General features: G+C 37.5%; 1 protein-coding gene across 1 annotated transcript in view; it reads left to right on the top strand.

The window, feature by feature from the left end:
* The window catches only part of Lekr1 (leucine, glutamate and lysine rich 1), a 175,402-nt gene that overhangs the window by 99,726 nt on the left and 54,512 nt on the right, over positions 1–21,164 (top strand). Inside the window, exons 8-9 of the mRNA XM_026392929.2 lie at positions 5,142–5,219; positions 5,684–5,887. Of these exons, the coding sequence (XP_026248714.2) occupies positions 5,142–5,219; positions 5,684–5,887 (282 nt within the window). The remainder of the gene's footprint in view (positions 1–5,141; positions 5,220–5,683; positions 5,888–21,164) is intronic.

Below are 21,164 nucleotides of genomic sequence, written 5' to 3'. Positions count from 1 at the left end.
TAAAGTGGTGTACTGGATGATTTTCTAACTCAGGAACCTTCATAACGTACTTACACTTGACTTTCATTAACAGCCACTAATTAATTAATTAACTAGTTAATTCTTGCTTAACTAATAATTTGAGCAATAACAAGCTTACAAACACAAACATTATTGATTTGTAAAGCTCTTACTTGACCTCTCAGCGACATCTGACTTGGCCAATCTGTTCTTGGACCATTCTCTGTTTTTGAGATTAAGTATCAAGTTCTGATTTTCTTCTTATCTCTGCTCACTTGTGAGCAATTTTTGTCTGGCAAGCCTAAAGTGGCCTGGTGACATTCCAGTGGCAGTGTATAGATCTACTTTCCACCTGCCCTCATTTTACTTCATTTATTCGTTCAATACAGAATGTTATTGATGGCTGACTATGTGCCAGAATGGTTGTGTGCAGTACTATACACTGGATTGGCAGGATCCCAGAGAGCCACTTAGATAATTTCAGGTAATGCTAAGTGCTGCAGAAAATATAAATAAAATAGTCAGAATGCAAGTTAAGGGAAGGGGTGATGCTGGAAGGACCAAGACAGAAGCCCTGAGCAGAAGGCCTTTTGAGTTAAGCGTTGGAGAACAAAATGGAGCTAGCCGTTCTAACATGCCAGCATCTGAGATCAGGAGATCCAGGACTTTTATGAGCTCAAGGAACATGAAGAAGCCCAATTATGATAGAACAGTGGCTCCTGAAGATTTTAATTTCCTAATCCTTAGAATCTTTGTGTTCCTTACATGGCAGAAGGAACTTTGCCGATGTGATTAAATTTAGGATTTTTGAGAAGGGAAGATTATCTTGGATTATGCAGGCACATCCCGCATAATCACAGGAGTCCTTGCAAATGGGAAGCAGGGCAGGGGTTCAGAGTCATGAAAGTAGTTGTGAGGGTGGAAGTAGAGATTGCAATCATGTGATCTGAAGACTCAGGAAGAGACTAGGAGCCAAGAAATGCAGATGATCGCTTATATTTTGACATATCCTTCTAGTCCATTTTTCTAAGTGTTTAATACTTTTAAGGTAATTGGTCTCATACTTTATGTCCTGTTTTGCAAACTTTTCTACTCAGTGATATATCCTGGATGTTTTTCTATGTCATTATATATTTGTGGATGATCATTAAATACATAGTATTCTTAACCTGGATGAATAATAATTTATTCACTAATCCCTTATCTTAGAATGTGCAAGTACTTCTCTTTCATAAGTTAGTACTTAGAAAATTCATATAGACAAAACTTTTTATTCACTATTATTTCCTTGGGACAATTTTTGCTAAAATCAAACAGGAATATTTGATTATTGCCCCCCAATAAGATTATACTGATTTATTTATATCAGCAATATTTGTAAAGACCCATTTTTTCCACTCTCTAACCAATATTGAATTTATAACTTTAAAACTTTTTGATAAGAAATTGTACCCTCACATTTATGGCTTCTTTCCTTTGTGACTCACTGAACGTGGCCTTTGCCTTCTTGTCTTGTATTTTATAATATATGCATATTTTCTTCCCGACCTATTTGAAGGTACATCCCACACAACATGGCCCTTACCTCTGCACATTTCAGCATGCCTTTCCTCAGGAAAGTGGAATTTTACATAACCATCATGGAGTCTTCAGTGTCATAAATCAACATGTAGTTCTTTAATCTGCCAAAAATATTTCAGTTTCATCAGTTGAACCAATGATGTCCTCTGTAGCATTTTCTCCTTTAGTGCGTGATCCAGTGTAGGGTCAGTCTGCTTGTATCTCTCTTCAACCTTCTTTATCAAACTGTCTTCCCACAAACTGTCTTTGTCTTTTTATGACCTTGACATTTTTGAAGAATGCAGAACTCCTCATGCTTTTTTAAAATAAAAGTTTTCCTCATTTTTTTATTGGTCAGTTTCCCGTGATTGGATCCATGTTTCTCAACTAGAAAACCAAATAGGTGGTTTTGGCTCCATAGCCATCTGGTTCTTCACTGGAGTAAACTGACCACAGAGGAGTCACTAACATGCATGGGGACAGGAGTGTGATCACCCCCAACCCAGTGCAGTCAGGTGCATATATGCCCTTCCTACAGGGGAGAGGACTTGGGGTGAGGAAGTTTGAGGGGTCATCAGTGATTTTAGGTGAATGAATGGGTCCAGTGCTCAGACAGTATAGAACATGATTTGGGGGGAAATTGAATGGGTCTGGGAAATGGGAAATAGCTTGTGACACAATCTGTCCAGGTATGGTTTTTTTCCTGAAGATGCACATTTAGTTAGTGAAAACTCAAGGAAAGGACCAGAGGTGATTCTTTTCTTCTTTGGCAGGTCCAGTCTTTAAGTGGAAAAGGCCACCTCAGAATAAAGCCTCTTCCAGCACCTGCTGCTCTCCAAGGGTATTGAATTTAAAATAACCAGCATACAGGGATGCCATTTTTGGTGGTATTATTTTCTGAGCCCCAACAATGGTAATGTGTCTTTCTCAGTGCATCACATCTGAAGGCCTGATAATCATCTTCCCCACTGGTAATTTAGATCTTCTGGTCCAAGTATCGCTCAGTTTTTCTAGTATGTAATTAATGATGTGGGAGAAGATTGTTCTTCCCCTTCAGTGAATAACAATTCTAGAAGAAACATTTTAAATGCATGAAAACACTCTATTCATCAAAATTTATTTCTAGATATAAGATCCATTAATGCTTTTTGCCTGATCAGTCCTTACTATAGCCAGTGGTTGCTGAGTGGTGATTTTCCAGTTTCTAACCATATGCCTCGTGTTAGCTCTCATTATTTTGCTCTAAGCAGGTGCCTCCTTCTTCCATTCATGTGTCCACTTGTTTTGAAGACTTGTTAAATCCTGTTTTTTTTTTTATTAAAAAAAAAAAAAAAAAACGAGGGCTGGTGATGTGGCTCAAGCGGTAGCGTGCTTGCCTGGCATGTGTGTGGCCCGGGTTCGATCCTCAGCACCACATACAAACAAAGATGTTGTGTCCGCCAAAAGCTAAAAAAAAAATATATATATATATATATATATTAAAAATTCTCTCTAAAAAAAAAAAACAGGGGAATGCATTACAATTCTTATTATATGTATCCAACACAACTTTTCATATCTCTGGTTGTATATAAAGTATGTTAACCTAATCAACAAATGGGCCAAAGACCTGAACAGACACTTCTCAGAAGAGGATATATAATCAATCAACAATATATGAAAAAATGTTCATCATCTCTAGCAATCCTGTTTTTAATGGTTGATAATTCAATTCCTTGCTGTGTGGCTTTGGTACTGAGATTATCCTAGGAATAGCTAGTGGGAGTTTCTTAAAGCCAGCTTATCGGTATTGGAACATGGTCCCATATCTTTTTAAAGTATTTTTTTGCTTTCTGGCATAACAAGATGTTTGAATGTACCTTCCCTGTCCCACCCCTACAATCTTCCATTTCACTGAGTAGTCCTGGCTCTTGAATGTGTTCCTGTGCTACCTGGCTATGGTGATGGTGTCCTGAGTGTATACACACATCATTCCTATCAAATTGTATGTTTTAAAGATATGCATTGTTTTATGTAAAAGCAACACCTTAAAAGAACCATCTTACAAAAAGGGTACAGTGGAGGAAATAGAATATTTTAAGGCATTAAAATAAAAGAAAAATTAAGATATAATTTTGGGGGCATATAACATCAAAAACAATCAGAGTAATTACCACAAAGTTCATGAGAATGGTTACTTTTAGGGAAGAGGTGGCTGCCTATGATTGGGCCCATTATCATGAAGCACTGCTAGAGTAGTAGGTAAGGTTTTATTTTTTGGCGTGGATAACAGATACCAGAGTGTCTCCTTATAATAATTCACCATATTATATATTTGTTTTATGCAATTTTCTTACAGCTTAATGTATTTTATAATAAAAAGTTTAAAAAAATGAATGCTATATATGTTCATGATGATTTTTATATAATTTTCTAGAAATTAAAATCATATTTCAAGTAGGGCAGACCCATTTATAATCTAATAGATTTTATGACACAGTTTATTAGCTATTTTGAAAATTCAGAAAATGATTTGGCATAGTTAATGAGCAGTCTAAATAAATTTAAACTGAAATGCTAGTCTTTCTTAATGTTTTGATTGTTGCTATAAAACCCAATCACATAAGTTAAAAACAAGTGTTTATTTAAGATTTAAAATTTTCATTTTGTTCTTTTTAATAGTTTTTATTTCTCTGCTGAAATTTCTCATCTTTTCATTAGTTACAGATTTTCCTTTATGTCTTTGAGCAGAGTTATAATTGCTCCTTTAAAGTCTTTGTCTGTTAATTTCAATATCTGAGTCATCACAGAGTCAGTCTATTAACTATTTTTCTCTTGAGAATGAGTCACACTTTTCTGTTTCTTTATATGTTAAGTAATTTTTTACTATAGTCAGGATATTGTGAATATTATAGTGATTCTGGATTCTATTATATTCCTCCCCCAAAAAATGGTTAGTGGTGGGGTGGTGCTTTCAGTAGCCTGTTCCCTTGGTTTCAAACTACAGCTCTGTCTCTGGGCAGCAGCCCCATCTCATGTCAGCTGTTTTAACTGGGCTACTTGGAATCTGCCCTGTGCAGAGCTCAGCAGAATTTACATATAATAAATTCTCCCTCTCTGGAGCCCCCTTCATTTTCCAGCAGCTGTGGTTATTCAAACACTGTGCTCTGGTTTTTGAGGCCAGAAAGACTGGCATTTTCTACCAGGGTTTTAATTCCACCTGGTGCATCTTGGGTCCTGCCCTGGGACACAGCCTGAGCCTATACTGTCCCCTCATCCCAGTGCCAGCACTCTTCCATCGTCTGTTCTTAATAGAACCAGTCCTTTCCAGTCCCTTTACCTAGGGGTTCTTTGTTCAGATTCTGTTTTGATTAGTTTTGTCCAGAGTTCATTATTTTTATTGAAATATAGACTTGTCTGATAGAAGCTAATTTAGCCATTAGAAAAGTGGATTAAATGCTTATTTCTTTAAAGACATAATAATATGAAGATCTTAAGAAATTCTTTTTGTGGATGAGTAAAAATAATGATAGCGAAAAATGCTTACACTTTATTTGTAACGTACTACATTTTAACTAATTTAAAATATTTTATTACTTTAGGAATAAATCTAATGAAGCTGATGAATGTCAAAGAGAACTAAGGAAACTGAAGTTTGAATCCATTATTTCTGAATCACGGTATACACTGCAAACTTTTAATTGATATTTTTATAATTAAATTTGAAAACATTATTTAAAATGGACTTATCTTTTCTTCTTAGTTGTTTACATGTGTCATACCTAACCCAGTGTTATCGTGTCCTATGATTGTTCCTTGATTTTGCCTCTACATAGAGGAGAAAGCTCAAGATCACAAAGCTATCATGTTCTAAATATCTTTACTTTTTAAGGTTACAGTTACAGTCTCTAATTTCACATGAGCTTTCCATATACCTTTGATAAATATAAAAACATACTATCTATGGAGCTGGGGTTATGGCTCAGTAGTAGAGTGCTTGCCTAGCAAGTAAGAGGCATGGGGTTTGACCCTCAGCACCACATAAAAATAAAGAAAAGAAAAGAAAAATGTTATGATAAGAAAAACAAAACACTATCTAATACATGCTGGTGAGATTTTTAAAATTTTTTCGGTTCCTTTTTAGGCACACTAGGCTGCTTAAAGAAAAAGAAGACTCTTTAATGACTTGTCAACAAATATATAAAGCTTTACAGGAAGAGCTGACTGCAAAAGAAAGGCAAGAAGAAGACACAAAGAGAATAATTAACCTCTCAGAAAGTGAGTTAGAGATAACCAAAGTTCTTCTGAATCAGACAAGACAAGAGGTCACAACGCTGAAAAATGAAAGGTGCAGTTTCTTACAAAGCTCTTTTATCTTTAAATCAGTGTCCATATATATTTGAAACACCATTATCCTACATATTTGTAACAGTGAAGTCACAGGACTAAAGACACATTTTTCTGCAAGGTCACTGCATTTCACTATCTCATTTTACAAGTGATTACACTGAATCCCAAGTCAGTTAATGACGTGGTTAAAGGCCTCATAGTTTAGTAAAAGTAGGGATGGAATTCAAGTCTCATTTGGTGTCAGATTAAAAGAAAAAAAAATCACATTCCACTAAATTTCACCTGGGCCAACTGTTGGTAAATTCTATCATTTTCAACAGAAAAAAAAAATATCTTTTTAATCACATTATTTGTCTTGGTTTCTGAAGTGCTGGTACTGGACCCAGGGCCTCAGCATGCTGGGCAAGAGCTTCATGTCACTTCTCTGCCCACCTTTCTTCCCTCCTTATCTGTCACCTTTTTTTTTTTTTTTTTGAGAGCATACCACAAGCAAATGTACCTCCTTAATGATACTGATGATACTGAGAAGCATGTTGGTCCAGCCTTTCAAGATATTTTTGTCCAGTTAATTTGCTTTAGATTATTAAAACTCTGCTTTCTTCCTTCCTTGTTTTACCTTGTGTGTCTTCATTCATTCTTTCTGAATCTTTTTGTTTCAATTGCATATCTGCAAAGGCTTTTGTTAGTTGTGGTGGTTTTAAAATCTGGGAATCTTTTTTTTTTTTTAAATCTGGGAATCTTTAATGTTAAGAGTTTATCCCATTCACATTTATTAATAATTATTATATTCCAGAAGAACCCAAATTCTATAAGGGCAGGAATTTTTGTTTTGTATTTTTCTCTGTAGCAGAAAGTACATGATAAGCCATTTGTTTTTCATTGTTCCTATCATTTTTATCTTTTATCTTCATTTTATTCTATTTATGGGTATAATTTAGAAGACTTATAATTTTTTAATTCTTCTTTAAAATGGCAGATATTTTCTGAGGAAGCATCTGGGGATAGGGCCAGGGAAGTGGGTAGCAGGCAGCTTATAATTAGGTAATCAGGTTTCATTTCTTTTCTTTTTAGTTGTAAATGGACACAATACCTATATTTTATTTATTTATTTTTACGCAGTGCTGAGGATCAAACCTAGGGCCTCACACATGCTAGGCAAGTACTCTGCCACTGAGCCCCAGCCCCAGCCCCAGGTAATCAGGTTTCTTGTCTCAGAACTCTTCTCACCAGTGCAGCCATGGGCAGAGTAGCATGAGGCCTTTGTAGTTCACAGGCCAAAGTGACTTGGCTTTGGTCCTTCTAGAGATGACTTTGCATCTACTGCCCTTTGACTGAATAAGAGGAACAATCACAGACATTCCTCAAGGTTCTCGCAGGAACCTGACTTTCTTCTCTTCACTTTTCCTTCTTTCAGTAAATCCACCCTGTTTTTTAGCTGAGTCAGTTAAGCTTTGATTTGAAGCACCAGTAGGACCTCTAAATAGAGCTGTCCTTAAGAAGTTAGAGGAGAGATGGTCCCTCCAAGAGAAGAAGCTGGACTCAGGAAACACTTTGGACACACTGAGACTTGGCAACATCTAAGAAGATGGACTAGGTCCAGGGCTGTCTGAGAACCTGCTGTGCTACTCTAGAAGCACCACATCCCCCCAGGCTGTAGGGTATACTTGCTCACCAAAGGCCCGAGCCCAGCTTGCTCCCAGCAACAGCATGTGTTTTTATAAATCCAGATGGTCTCAGATAGGTGCCACTCCTCAGGACAAGGGAGCCCTTACTGAGGTCACAAAATGTGAAATTTAGAAGCTAGGTAGCTTCAGAAGAAGAGAGAAACAAACATAAAAAGCCAGAACTAAACCTAGAGGGGGATTAAAAAAAAAAAAAACAACTAATAAAAGTTCTGACTTGAAAGAGGAAGGGAAACAGGGACCAGGAAGCAGTTAATCCATTCATACAGGCCTGTTGAACTATGCACGGCTTTCTCCTAAGCACAAAGGATTGGGTCTCTGAGGAACATGCAAGTCTACAGGTAGTGATGGTCATGGACACCTCGGGGCTGCTGAGAACCTTGTTTTGGATGGGGAGGACGTCAGAGAGGTTCAGCGTAGTGCTGGAGAAGTGTGGCAGCATTTGTGTGGGGGACAGAGGTCTTTGAGGCCCAAGTGTGTTCTCGATTCTCTATAACAGACTTACATATATAAGGACATGTCATAAGGACATGTGTTTTTGTCTTCTGTCATATTTTTAATAGAAAACTATAAACACTCTCCCCAGAAAAATACATACAAAATCCAACAGATTTTTCAGGATGCTCTTTCCCTTCATATGGCATGACCCTATGACTGAACATACCTGCTTCCTCCTCCTTTTTCCCTCCTCCCCTGCCCCAGTCCTTTCCTCCATCCCTCCTGTTTTCTTTCCTTCTCCCTCACCTTCATTCCTCCCAGCTGTCTCACATATAGTCAACACATTCAGCAGCCTTCGGGACATTGTCTTATCTTGTTCACATACTGCCCAGGTGAGATGCCCTACACCGTTGTGTGGGGCCAGCAGCAGGGCTAAGGGGCCTGAACATCAGCATGGACTCTGCGCTTCCGGCAACTTGCCACAGAGGAAGGGACTTATTTCCTTGGAAAAGCATGCCATCTTTCCTTGCCAACCCCTGTATCCACAGATGTACCCCCAGACAGAGGGAGCACTTTTTCTAATTCACCAGCCCAGAAGAGAAGGCACTTTCACATTTGCACAAAGGCACTGGCTAGCAGAGCTGTGACCCTGACCTCTGACACAGGAGTCATTGTGTACATGTTATAGATGAGGACACTAAGGTCAACTGAGGCTACGCTCTGACTCAGGGTCCCATATTTGGCAAAGACAGGAACAAGCTCTATTGTGTGTGACCTTATAACTCGAGTTCTCTTCTCTCTGGTTTGCACAACTTTTCTTGAAGAGCTGTTTTCTCAGTTACTCTCCATGTGACTACTGGTTCTCAGCCAGGTTGTAACACTAAGTCTCCAGGGAACTCACTGACCTGCAGAAGGCAGAAAACCTCGTGTTCCCCTCTGTGTCCCTTCCGATTCTACTTCATGTGCACCCCATCCACTAAGTGAGTGTGAGAGGGTGTCCTCCAGCACCTTGACGAATCAGAAGAGATGAGAGCACTTGACATTGAGCTACTTCAGTGAGGTGGACACAATGAGCAGTGGATACTATACCTAGTATTAGATATCAGAATGGCTTCGGTGATACGAGGGTTCTAGGACGTTGTGGCAGTGTGGCTTCATGTAAGAAGTATGGTTGTCAAACGCAGGCAAGCACCAATTTAAATCCCAGCTTGACCAGCATGAGAGCAGGCAGCTTAACCCCTGTGAGGCTTCTTTTCTTTACATGAAAAATGGTCATATTAACAGCAGCTATCTTTTGTAAATATTAAAGCATCTAGAATTGTGGCCATCAGATTATAGGTGCTCAGTAGGTATCAATTTCCTCTTTTTCATCTTTCTTGAAGTTGTAATTCCCTTCAAGCATCATATTGTGTTAATTTATACCCTGCACTATCCATGCAGATATTCAGTAAATATCTGTTGAATTCAGTATTATCTGCTTTGCTCATACTGTTGTAAAAATTAATCCTCAGAGTAATTCAATTTGGATGTTATCCCATTAGTTTAAAGCATTATGAAATGAAGCATTCTAAGTGATATTCTAAAATAATAAATCTTAGCAGGTTTTTTTCTCCAAGATGCAGCTCTTTCTCTGATACCCTATTCATCAGTAGCTTCAAAACAACTGGTTTGCCAAACTTCTCATCTCAGCCTTTAGTGGGGATAGGAATTGTGACAAAATCAAGATGATCTTTTGATTGACAGTGTGAAGATGTCTTCACTTGTGAAATAGAATTTAAAGCTGTTGTTTTGGCAGTATGCTTTGACATTTGTTTGCAGTTACATTTTTTCTATAATTAAGGGAATCTAGATTACTGAATGTCTGTAAGAAATGAAATTCTCATTGGTCTCAGAATTGAAAACTATTTTTAAAAAAAATACTCTTAACTACAAGTATTTCCCCAATTTTCCTATTGTGTCAACTTCAAAAATTCTATTTAAAAAAAAAAAACAAACAACTATTGCACTGGGGATGTAGCTCAGTGGTAAAGCACCCCAGGTTCAATCCCAAGTACCAAACCCCCGCCTCAACAAAAACCAATCTGGTGACATTGCAGGTTAGAAGGTGAGGGATAGCCACACTTCCTCCGCAATCTATGCAGAACATCGGCAGCCAACTGCCGAGCACCCTGAGCTGGTCTGCCCCTGCGACTCATTTACTACTCAGGCTTCATTTCTTCTAAAACTGTGGGAATGTATAAACATACTCCTAAGGAGCAACAAGAAAGAACCGCTGTGTCCCCAGAGACAGAAACAGTGCCTGACACCCAGCAAACACTCAATAAATATTTGCTGTGTATATGGGTGAGAATGGATTTAATTCTAATCAAACAGCTGGTACCATTGTAAAGCTGGGAGGCCCCCAGCTTCTCTCCAGGCCCAGAGATCTTCTGATTTGCAGCATCTGAGCCAGGAGTGAAGTGCAGACTGTGGATTCTAGTGACAATCATCCTTATTTTAAATCTGTGTTGTCTTTTATAATTATAGAGCATCCACATTGCTAGAACTGGCTCTAAAGAGAAACCCTGCTGCCTTAACAGCTGCAATTTTTATAACATGAAAAATATGACCAGGCCTCTAAAATTAATGTTCTAGTTCTCATAATTCCTCTAGATTCCTAACAGAAACTTCTCCTGACAACCAAGTTGGTCAGTCTAATTTTTTTTCTATATAAGATCACTATCTCTTATCAAAGTCTTAAGATGGGTTTTTGCCTGAACAGTGTGTGGGTTTTCTCTTTGGAGTCCATGTTATCTTTTTCACACATAAGTCACTGCTGTATACTGCTTGTTGCCTGTGCCATTCTAGTCCAGGACTACCAGTGCTTATAAATGACATATTTATTCTCCCTGCTTGTTCCATTCAGCACTCACTGTGAGCCCTTAGAGTCAGAAACAGGCTCAGCAGGAAATGAAAGGGGTGTAACAGTGTGTCATTTCTGTAACCGTGAGGTCAAGCAAGTTACCACCACAGATGGAAGCTCATATTTTTATAGCAATTCACTTAAAACACCTTATACTTTGTGGAAGTGTCAAAACAGACTTCATAATTCTGAAAATTCTGTGAATAATGATCACTTAATTTCTAGCATTTGAACCCTGACCTACTATATTTTTTATTAGTTTTATTAGTTCATTTTGACCTAATTACGTAAACATGGAATATAATTTACTCAGTTGTAGTCCCTAGTACTTGCCCTTTCCCTCCCCTCTTCTCTTTCCTTATTCTCTTTCTTTTACTCTACTAATTTTTCTTTTATTTATTTGTTGTTTTTTAATCACTGCATTATAGATGTATATAATGGTGAAATTCATATATGTACATAGGAAAGTTTGGTCAGGTTCATTCCACTGTTCCCTCTTTGTCTGTCTCACCTCCCTCCCCCTCAGTCCCCTTCCTCTACTGTACTGATTTCTCTTCTATTTCCATGGGAGTCCAGTCCCTGCCTTTTTCTTCCCCCCCCACCCCCACCTCTTGTTTTGATCTGGAGAAGACATTCAACCCCTGACTCTAGTTCTGGCTTATTTCACTTCACATTGATGTTCTCCAGTTCCATCCACGTACCACCAATGCTATCATTTCATTGTGGTTTTTTTTAATGGCTGAGTAAAACTGTATATTATATTATATTATATATATATATATATGTGTGTGTGTGTGTGTGTGTGTGTGTGTGTGTATATATATATATATATATATAAAATCACATTTCACCATTTGTCTGTTGACAGGCACCTGGGTTGGTTTAATAGCTTGGCTATGGTGAATTGCTCTGCAATAAAAATTAATGTGATTGTATCCCTACAGTATGCTAATTTTAGATCTTTTAGATATATTCCAAGGAGTGGGACAGCGAGGTCATATGGTGGTTCTTTTCCTCATTTTATGAGGCATCTCCAACTGCTTTCCAGAGCAGTTGTACTAGTTTTCAGTTCCAGCAACCATGTGAGTGAACCTTTTCCCCCTCATCCTTGCCAACACTTGATTTTGCCCTTCCAATTGGAGTGAGATAAAATATCAAAGGAGTTAGGTTTGCATTTCCCTGATTGCTAGAGATGTTGAACATTTTTCATTTATTTATTGGCTATTGGTATTTCTTCTTTTGAGAAATGTCTATTTAATTCTTTTCTCATTTATTAATTGGGTTATTTGTATTTCTTTTTTGGTGTTAAGTTTTCTGATTTCTTTATATATTCTAGATATTGATTCTCTTTCTGAGCAGCAGCTAGCAAAGATCTTCTCCCACTTGGTAGGCTCTCTCTTCTCCCTTGTTTCTTTGCTGGGCAGAATCTTTTTAATTGATGCCATCCCACTTACCAATTTTTCATTTTATTTCTTGTACTTTAGAAGTCTTGTTAAGGGAGTCAGTGCCTATACCATATGTTGAGTGTTGAGTCTATATTTTTTCTTAGAAGTTGCAGAGTTTCTGATCTCATTCCTAGGTCCTTGATCCACTTTCAGTTGACTTTTATGCAGAGTGAGAGATGGGGATCTAGTTTCATTCTTCTATATATGGATATCCAGTTTTCCCAGCACTATTTGTTTAAAAGGCTATCTTTTCTCTAACCTATGTGTGTACTTAGCACCTTTGTTGAGTATCATACAACTGTATCTGTGAGGGTTGGTCTGGGTGTCTTCTGTTCCATTGCCTTCATGTCTGTTTTGATGCCAGTACCATGCTCTGTGGTATAATTTGAGGTCCAGAATTGCTCTTCTTGCTCATTATTGCTTTTGCTGTTCTGGGTCTCTTATTCTTCCAAATGAGTTTTAGAACTGTTTTTCCTAGTTCTGTGAAAAATGTCATTGGTATTTTGATGGGGATTGCATCACATCTGTGTAGTGCTTTTGGCAGTGTGGCCATTTTGATAATATTAATTCAACCTATCCAAGAACATGGGATGACCTACTATGTTTTAGCTTCGATGATCTGCAGTACTTGTGTAGGTTTTGTTCTAAAGGGATAGATACGGCAGTCATGCTTTATTATGAGTCCATCAAAGGAATGCATATAGAATGGATTATACATTTCATGATATAAAAACTGTAACTATCTTCAGGGAGACTAAAGAGTCAAGCATCTCATATATTCAATACCATCTATTTTGTAGTAAAGGTAACTTTGAAGATATTTGCAGGCACCATCTAGAAATACTCATTGGAATTTTCTAATCTTATTGAGACCCTATTTTAATAAATAAAAGTTTCTGAAAGGACTTGGGATGTAGCTCAGTGGTACAGTGCTTACCTCCTGGGTTCAATTCTCTGCACCACATTGAGTGCTGCTCTTTTTCTTGATCAAGTTTACTATTATAAGATTCTAATATTATACCTAGTTGTGTAATATCCCTTGAAGGTAAACCATTGTTCGAGTTTCCTCTTACTCTTATAACAATTGATCATAAACTTAGTGGCTTAAGGCAACATAAAGGTATTATCTTACAATCCTGGAGGTCAGGAGCACAATTAAAAAGTTGTTCTTTAATTCAGGTGTGGTGGTATACATCAGCAATCGCAGCTTCTCAGGTGACTGAGGCACAAGGATCCCAAGTTTGAAGTCAGCCTGAGTAACTTATTGAGACCCTATTTTAATAATTAAAAGTTTCTGAAAGGACTTGGGATGTAGCTCAGTAGTACAATGCTTACCTCCTGGGTTCAATTCTCTGCACCACAAAAAAAGAAAAACAACTGTTCTTTAAAAGACACTGGTAAGAAAGTGAAAAGCCATAAATACCTGTCTCCAGAATTTATAAAAAAAAAAAAACTGTTTCCAGAATACATAAAGAACTTTATTTTTTTTTCCCCTTACCCTTGCTCTGTTCCCCTGGTAGAAGATATAGAATTTTTAATGATTCTTTTTTTTTCTTTTTTTTTCTTTTTTTAATTTTTATTGGTTGTTCACAACATTACAAAGCTCTTGACATCATATTTCATACATTAGATTGAAGTGGGTTATGAACTCCCAATTTTAGCCCAAATGCAGATTGCCGCATCACGTCGGTTACACATCCACAATTTTACATAATGCCCAATTAGTAATTGTTGTATTCTGCTACCTTTCCTATCCCCTACTATCCCCCCTCCCCTCCCCTCCCATCTTCTCTCTCTACCCCATCTACTGTAATTCATTTCTCTCCTTGTTTATTTTCCCATTCCCCTCTCAACCTCTTATATGTAATTTTGTATAGCAATGAGGGTCTCCCTTCATTTCCATGCAATTTCCCTTTTCTCTCCCTTTCCCTCCCATCTCATGTCTCTGTTTAATGTTAATCTTTTCTTCCTGCTCTTCCTCCCTCTCTGTTCATAGTTGCTCTCATTATATCAAAGAAGACATTTGGTATTTGTTTTTTAGGGATTGACTAGCTTCACTAAGCATAATCTGCTCTAGTGCCATCCATTTCCCTGCAAATTCTATGATTTTGTCATTTTTTATTGCTGCATAGTACTCCATTGTGTATAGATGCCACATTTTTTTTTATCCATTCATCTATTGAAGGGCATCTGGGTTGGTTCCACAGTCTAGCTATTGTGAATTGTGCTGCTATGAACATTGATGTGGCAGCATCCCTGTAGCATGCTCTTTTAAGGTCTTCAGGGAATAGTCCGAGAAGGGCAATAGCAGGGTCAAATGGTGGTTCCATTCCCAGCTTTCCCAGGAATCTCCAAACTGCTTTCCAAATTGGCCGCACCGATTTGCAGTCCCACCAGCAATGTACAAGAGTACCCTTTTCTCCACATCCTCGCCAGCACTTGTTGTTGTTTGACTTCATAGTGGCTGCCAATCTTACTGGAGTGAGATGGTATCTTAGGTTGGTTTTGATTTGCATTTCTCTGACTGCTAGAGATGGTGAGCATTTTTTCATGTACTTGTTGATTGATTGTATATCCTCCTCTGAGAAGTGTCTGTTCAGGTCCTTGGCCCATTTGTTGATTGGGTTATTTGTTATCTTATTGTCTAATTTTTTGAGTTCTTTGTATACTCTGGATATTAGGGCTCTATCTGAAGTGTGAGGAGTAAAAATCTGTTCCCAGGATGTAGGCTCCCTATTTACCTCTCTTATTGTTTCTTTTGCTGAGAAAAAACTTTTTAGTTTAAGTAAGTCCCATTTGTTGATTCTTGTTGTTAACTCTTGTGCTATGGGTGTCCTATTAAGGAATTTGGAGCCTGACCCCACAATATGTAGATCGGAGCCAACTTTTTCTTCTATCAGACGCAGAGTCTCTGATTTGATATCAAGCTCCTTGATCCATTTTGAGTTAACTTTTGTGCATGGCGAGAGAAAGGGATTCAGTTTCATTTTGTTGCATATGGATTTCCAGTTTTCCCAACACCATTTGTTGAAGATGCTATCCTTCCTCCATTGCATGCTTTTAGCCCCTTTATCAAATATAAGATAGTTGTAGTTTTGTGGATTGGTTACTGTGTCCTCTATTCTGTACCATTGGTCCACCCGCCTGTTTTGGTACCAGTACCATGCTGTTTTTGTCACTATTGCTCTGTAATATAGTTTGAAATCTGGTATCGCTATACCGCCTGATTCACACTTCCTGCTTAGAATTGCTTTTGCTATTCTGGGTCTTTTATTTTTCCATATGAATTTCATGATTGCTTTATCTATTTCTACAAGAAATGCTGTTGGGATTTTGATTGGCATTGCATTAAACCTATAGAGAACTTTTGGTAATATCGCCATTTTGATAATGTTAGTTATGCCTATCCATGAGCAGGGTATATTTTTCCATCTTCTAAGATCTTCTTCTACTTCTCTCTTTAGGGTTCTGTAGTTTTCATTGTATAAATCTTTCACCTCTTTTGTTAGGTTGATTCCCAAGTATTTTATTTTTTGGAGGATATTGTGAATGGAGTGTTTTTCCTCATTTCCATTTCAGAAGTTTTGTCGCTGATATACAGAAATGCCTTTGATTTATGCGTGTTGATTTTATATCCTGCCACTTTGCTGAATTCATTTATTAGTTCTAGTAGTTTCTTTGTAGACCCTTTTGGGTTTTCTAGGTATAGAATAATGTCATCTGCAAATAGTGATAATTTAAGTTCTTCTTTTCCTATTTTTATGCCTTTAATTTCTTTCGTCTGTCTAATTGCTCTGGCCAGTATTTCGAGAACTATATTGAATAGAAGTGGTGATAGAGGGCATCCCTGTCTTGTTCCAGATTTTAGAGGGAATGCCTTTAACTTTTGTCCATTCAGAATGATGCTAGCCTGAGGCTTAGCATATATAGCTTTTACAATGTCAAGGTAAGTTCCTGTTATCCCTAGTTTTTCTAATGTTTTGAACATAAAGGGATGCTGTACTTTGTCGAATGCTTTCTCTGCATCTATCGAGATGATCATATGGTTCTTATCTTTAAGTCTATTGATGTGGTGAATAACATTTATTGATTTCTGTATATTGAACCATCCTTGCATCCCAGGGATGAATCCTACTTGATCATGGTGCACAATTTTTTTGATGTGTTTTTGTATTCGATTTGCCAGAATTTTATTGAGGATTTTTGCATCTAGGTTCATTAGAGATATTGGTCTGTAGTTTTCTTTCTTTGAGGTGTCTTTGTCTGGTTTCGGAATCAGGGTGATGTTGGCCTCATAGAATGAATTTGGAAGAGCTCCCTCTTTTTCTATTTCCTGAAATAACTTGAAAAGTATTGGTATTAATTCTTCTTTAAAGGTTTTGTAAAATTCTGCTGTATACCCATCTGGTCCTGGGCTTTTCTTGGTTGGTAGTCTTTTGATGGCTTCTTCAATTTCATCCATTGATATTGGTCTGTTCAAATTGTGTGTATCCTCCTGACTCAGTCTGGGCAAATCATAAGACTTAAGAAATTTATCGATGTCTTCACTATCTTCTATTTTATTGGAATATAGGTTTTCAAAATAATTTCTAATTGTCTTCTGTATTTCTGTAGCATCTGTTGTGATATTGCCTTTTTCATCCCGTATGTTAGTAATTTGAGTTCTCTGTCTTCTTCTCTTCGTTAGCATGGCTAAAGGTCTGTCGATCTTATTTATTTTTTCGAAGAACCAACTTTTAGTTTTGTTAATTTTTTCAATAGTTTCTTTTGTTTCAATTTCATTGATTTCTGCTCTGATTTTAATTATTTCTTGCCTTCTGCTACATTTGCTGTTGTTTTGCTCTTCCTTTTCTAGGGCTTTGAGATGAAGTGTGAGCTCATTTATTTGTTGGTTTTTTCTTTTTTTGAGGAATGACCACCAGGCAATGAATTTTCCTCTTAAAACTGCTTTCATTGTGTCCCATAGATTCCGATATGTTGTGTCTGTAGTTTCATTTATCTCTAAGAATTTTTTGATTTCCTCCTTTATGTCTTCTGTAACCCATTGATCATTCAGTAACATATTGTTCATTTTCCATGTGACGTAGGATTTTTCCTTCCTTCTTTTATCATTGATTTCCAGTTTCATTCCATTATGATCAGATAAAATGCATGGTATTATCTCCACCCCTTTATATTTACTGAGGGTTGCCCTATGGCATAATATATGGTCTATTTTTGAGAAGGATCCATGTGCTGCCGAGAAAAAAGTATATCCATTTGATGATGGTTGATATATTCTATATATGTCAGTTAAGTCTAGGTTATTGATTGTGGTATTGAGTTCTATAGTTTCTTTATTCAACTTTTGTTTGGAGGATCTGTCCATTGGTGAGAGAGGTGTGTTGAAGTCACCCATAATTATTGTGTTGTGGTCTATTTGATTCTTGAACTTGAGGAGTATTTGTTTTATGAATGCTGCAGCGCCATTATTTGGTGCATAGATATTGATAATTGTTATGTCTTGTTGGTGAATGGTTCCTTTTAACAGTATATAATGTCCTTCTTTATCCCTTTTGATTAACTTAGTCTTGAAGTCTATTTTATTCGATATGAGGATGGCCACCCCTGCTTGCTTACGAGGACCGTGTGCGTGGTATATTTTTTCCCATCCTTTCACCTTCAGCCTGTGTATGTCTTTTCCAATCAGATGTGTCTCCTGGAGGCAGCATATTGTTGGATTTGTTTTTTTAATCCATGATACCAGCCTATGTCGCTTTATTGGAGAGTTTAAGCCATTAACATTCAGAGTTACTATTGATATATGGTTTGTACTTCCAACCATGTTTATTTATCCTTTTTAAAAAAAATTTTAGTTTGTTTCTCCATGATTAGCTTTCCCCCCGGCCCTCTGTCTTTACCGAGGCACTTCCCTCTGATGGTTTTGGTTATTGTTTTTCATTTCTTCCTCGTGTAGTGTTTTGCTCAAAATGCTTTGCAATGCTGGTTTTCTGGCTGCAAATTCTTTTAACTTTTGTTTATCATGAAAGATTTTTATTTCGTTGTCATACCTGAAGCTTAATTTTGCTGGATACAGAATTCTTGGTTGGCATCCATTGTCTTTCAGTGTTTGAAAAACATTGTTCCATGACCTTCTTGCTTTCAGCGTCTGTGATGAAAAATCCGTTGTTAACCTAATTGGTTTACCCCTGAATGTAATCTGCCTCCTTTCTCTTGTAGCTTTTAATATTTTCTCTTTGTTCTGTATATTGGATATCTTCATAACAATGTGTCTTGGCGTTGGTCTACTGTGATTTTGTGTGCTCGGTGTCCTGTATGCATCTTCAATTAGTATATCTGTTTCCTTTTTTATTTCTGGAAAGTTTTCAGTAATTATTTCATTCAGCAGGTTTCTCATTCCCTTAGTTTGAATCTCTGTACCTTCTTCTATCCCGATGACTCGTAAGTTTGGTTTTTTTATGTTATCCCATAACTCTTGGATGTTTTTCTCGTGATTTTTTACCAGCCTTTCTGAGTTGGCTAGACTCTTTTCAAGATGATATATTTTGTCTTCATTATCTGACGTTCTGGCTTCTACTTGATCCACTCTGTTAGTGATACTCTCAATTGAGTTTTTAATTTGGTTTATCGTTTCCTTCATTTCTAGAATTACTGTTTGATTATTTTTTATAATCTCTATCTCCTGATAAAGATGCTTAACTTCTTCTTTTATCTGTTTATGTAACTCATTCTCAATGTGTTCTTTCGCTGCTTGAATTTGCTGTCTCGTATCCTCTTTAAGGTTCCATTCCATCTGTCTAAGGTGTTCCATGAGTTCTTTATATGACCATTTTTCTGATGACTCTAGGTCCTCCTGAATATTTAGGTTGTCCTGCATTGTTTGTACTCCTTTTCTTCCTTGCTTTTTGAAGCTGCTCATGTTACTTCTTGTTCTGTTTGACTGCTGAGTTACTGTTTACTCCTATAAATTTATTTGATGCTGTAGCCGCAGGATTCAATGAAGTTATCTCCTCCGCCGCAGTCCTACATAAAGAACTTTAAAAACTAATTTATTATTTGAATGTACACAACCTAATAAAAAATGAGCAAAAGATTTGTGTAGACACTTCACCAAAGAATATATACAGATGACTAATAAGTATATAAAAATGCTCAGTGTCATTAGTCATTCATAAAATGCAAATTAAAACCACAATGAGATACTACTACATACTTTTAGAATATCTAAGATTTAAAAGCCCTTCAAGTGTTGGAGAGGATGTGGAGGAACTGAAACTCTCATACCCTGCTTGTGGGAATGTAAAACGGTAGAGCTTTATTGAGTGATGGTTTGGAAGTTTCTTTATGAGTTAAACAGGTGCCTATTTTGTTTGAAAGACATTGTACTCCTATATATTTACCCAAGAGATATGAAAGAAGCATATGCCCACACAAAAACATATGCACAGATATTGATAGTAGCTGTATCTGTAGTAGCCATATCTTTACAACCCCCTAACAATTAACAACAGGTGCATGGATGATTTGTGCTGTATTTGTACAGCCAGATACCACTTGGCATAAAAACAAATGAACTATTAATACATAATTCAGTATGGATGAAACTCAAAATAGTTATGCCAAGTAAAAGATGCCAGATCAGAAAGAATCTACTATAGGATTTCATGTACAGATACGTATATGTGTTCTGAAAATACAAACTGACCTAGTGACAGAAAGTAAACCATGGGTTGACTGGAGATATGAGGGGCAGGACCTGGGGATTATGAAGGAGCACACCCTATCCCTAACATCTTTGAATCCAAAGAAAGTTGAGAGAGCTAATTTTTTCTCCAATGAGCAAAACCCCTAATGCCCTCTTCTGATGTGGCCAAACTGGATAATGAAAAAGTAGTACATCTTAGAAAGGAAAAGCCAGGAACTATGGAGAAAACTGGGTTGAGAAATTATCGCCAGGAGAAAGGATCATAGCAAGAAATGTCCCCTACTTACACAGCAGGCTTCCCAGGTCTCCAGAGTTGCCACAGACTCTGGGTGCCAGGTGATACAGTGCACCTGCCCCCCAATACAGCTGAGGACAGCACCAGCCACACAGGTTACCAGACTTGGCCATTTCACTGTTCTTACCTCTGAAATGCAAGAAAAGGGACGTGCTCCATTCTAAACAGAAGTTTCAAGAGATCCTGTGTTTTGATGTTTTTTCTTTACTGTCTGCTACAAAGACAACATTCCAGGGTAAACCTGCCCCTTGGGCTACATCCTAGAACAACCCACATGAAAAGCAGACGACATGTGACATGAGCCAAAGTTAATGTTAACACTGTCTTTCAGATGTTTCTAAAATAAAGGAGAGCAGCCAGTTGGGAAGTTGGATGCACCAGTGTCAGATGTCAAAACAGATATGACTACAGGGAATTTGGGAGCTGTTGGCATCTGGCTTGTGTTAGAGGAAAATGAGATGTGAAGGAGACAGAAATGTCTAGAGACATTTGGGAGAGCCGCAGTGAAGTTTTAGTGAGACCCCATTTGCTGTCCTCATCCCTCGTTCCTTTTGCTTCACTGCCTTTTCTCCAGGCATGGGGCAGGTTATCAGAAACTGCTAGGTATGGCTCATCTTATAAAGGACAGACTTTTACAGTGTGGATTGGAGCACACTTTCAAATTTGCTGGATTTTGAGCACCATTTAAATAGGGACCCTCTGTGTTCAGGGCCGGCTGTCAGTGAACCCCATACTCAGAAGATAGTCCCACTTACCACTCCCTTGCCCATTCCTTCACCTTCATCTTTGCCTTGAATTCTCTCCTCCA

The sequence above is a fragment of the Urocitellus parryii genome, chromosome 2 (assembly GCF_045843805.1).
Source record: "Urocitellus parryii isolate mUroPar1 chromosome 2, mUroPar1.hap1, whole genome shotgun sequence".
NCBI classification, from domain to species: Eukaryota; Metazoa; Chordata; class Mammalia; order Rodentia; family Sciuridae; genus Urocitellus; species Urocitellus parryii.
The sequence above is the reverse complement of the archived record's forward strand: the minus strand, read 5'-3'. Positions and strand labels throughout refer to the sequence as shown.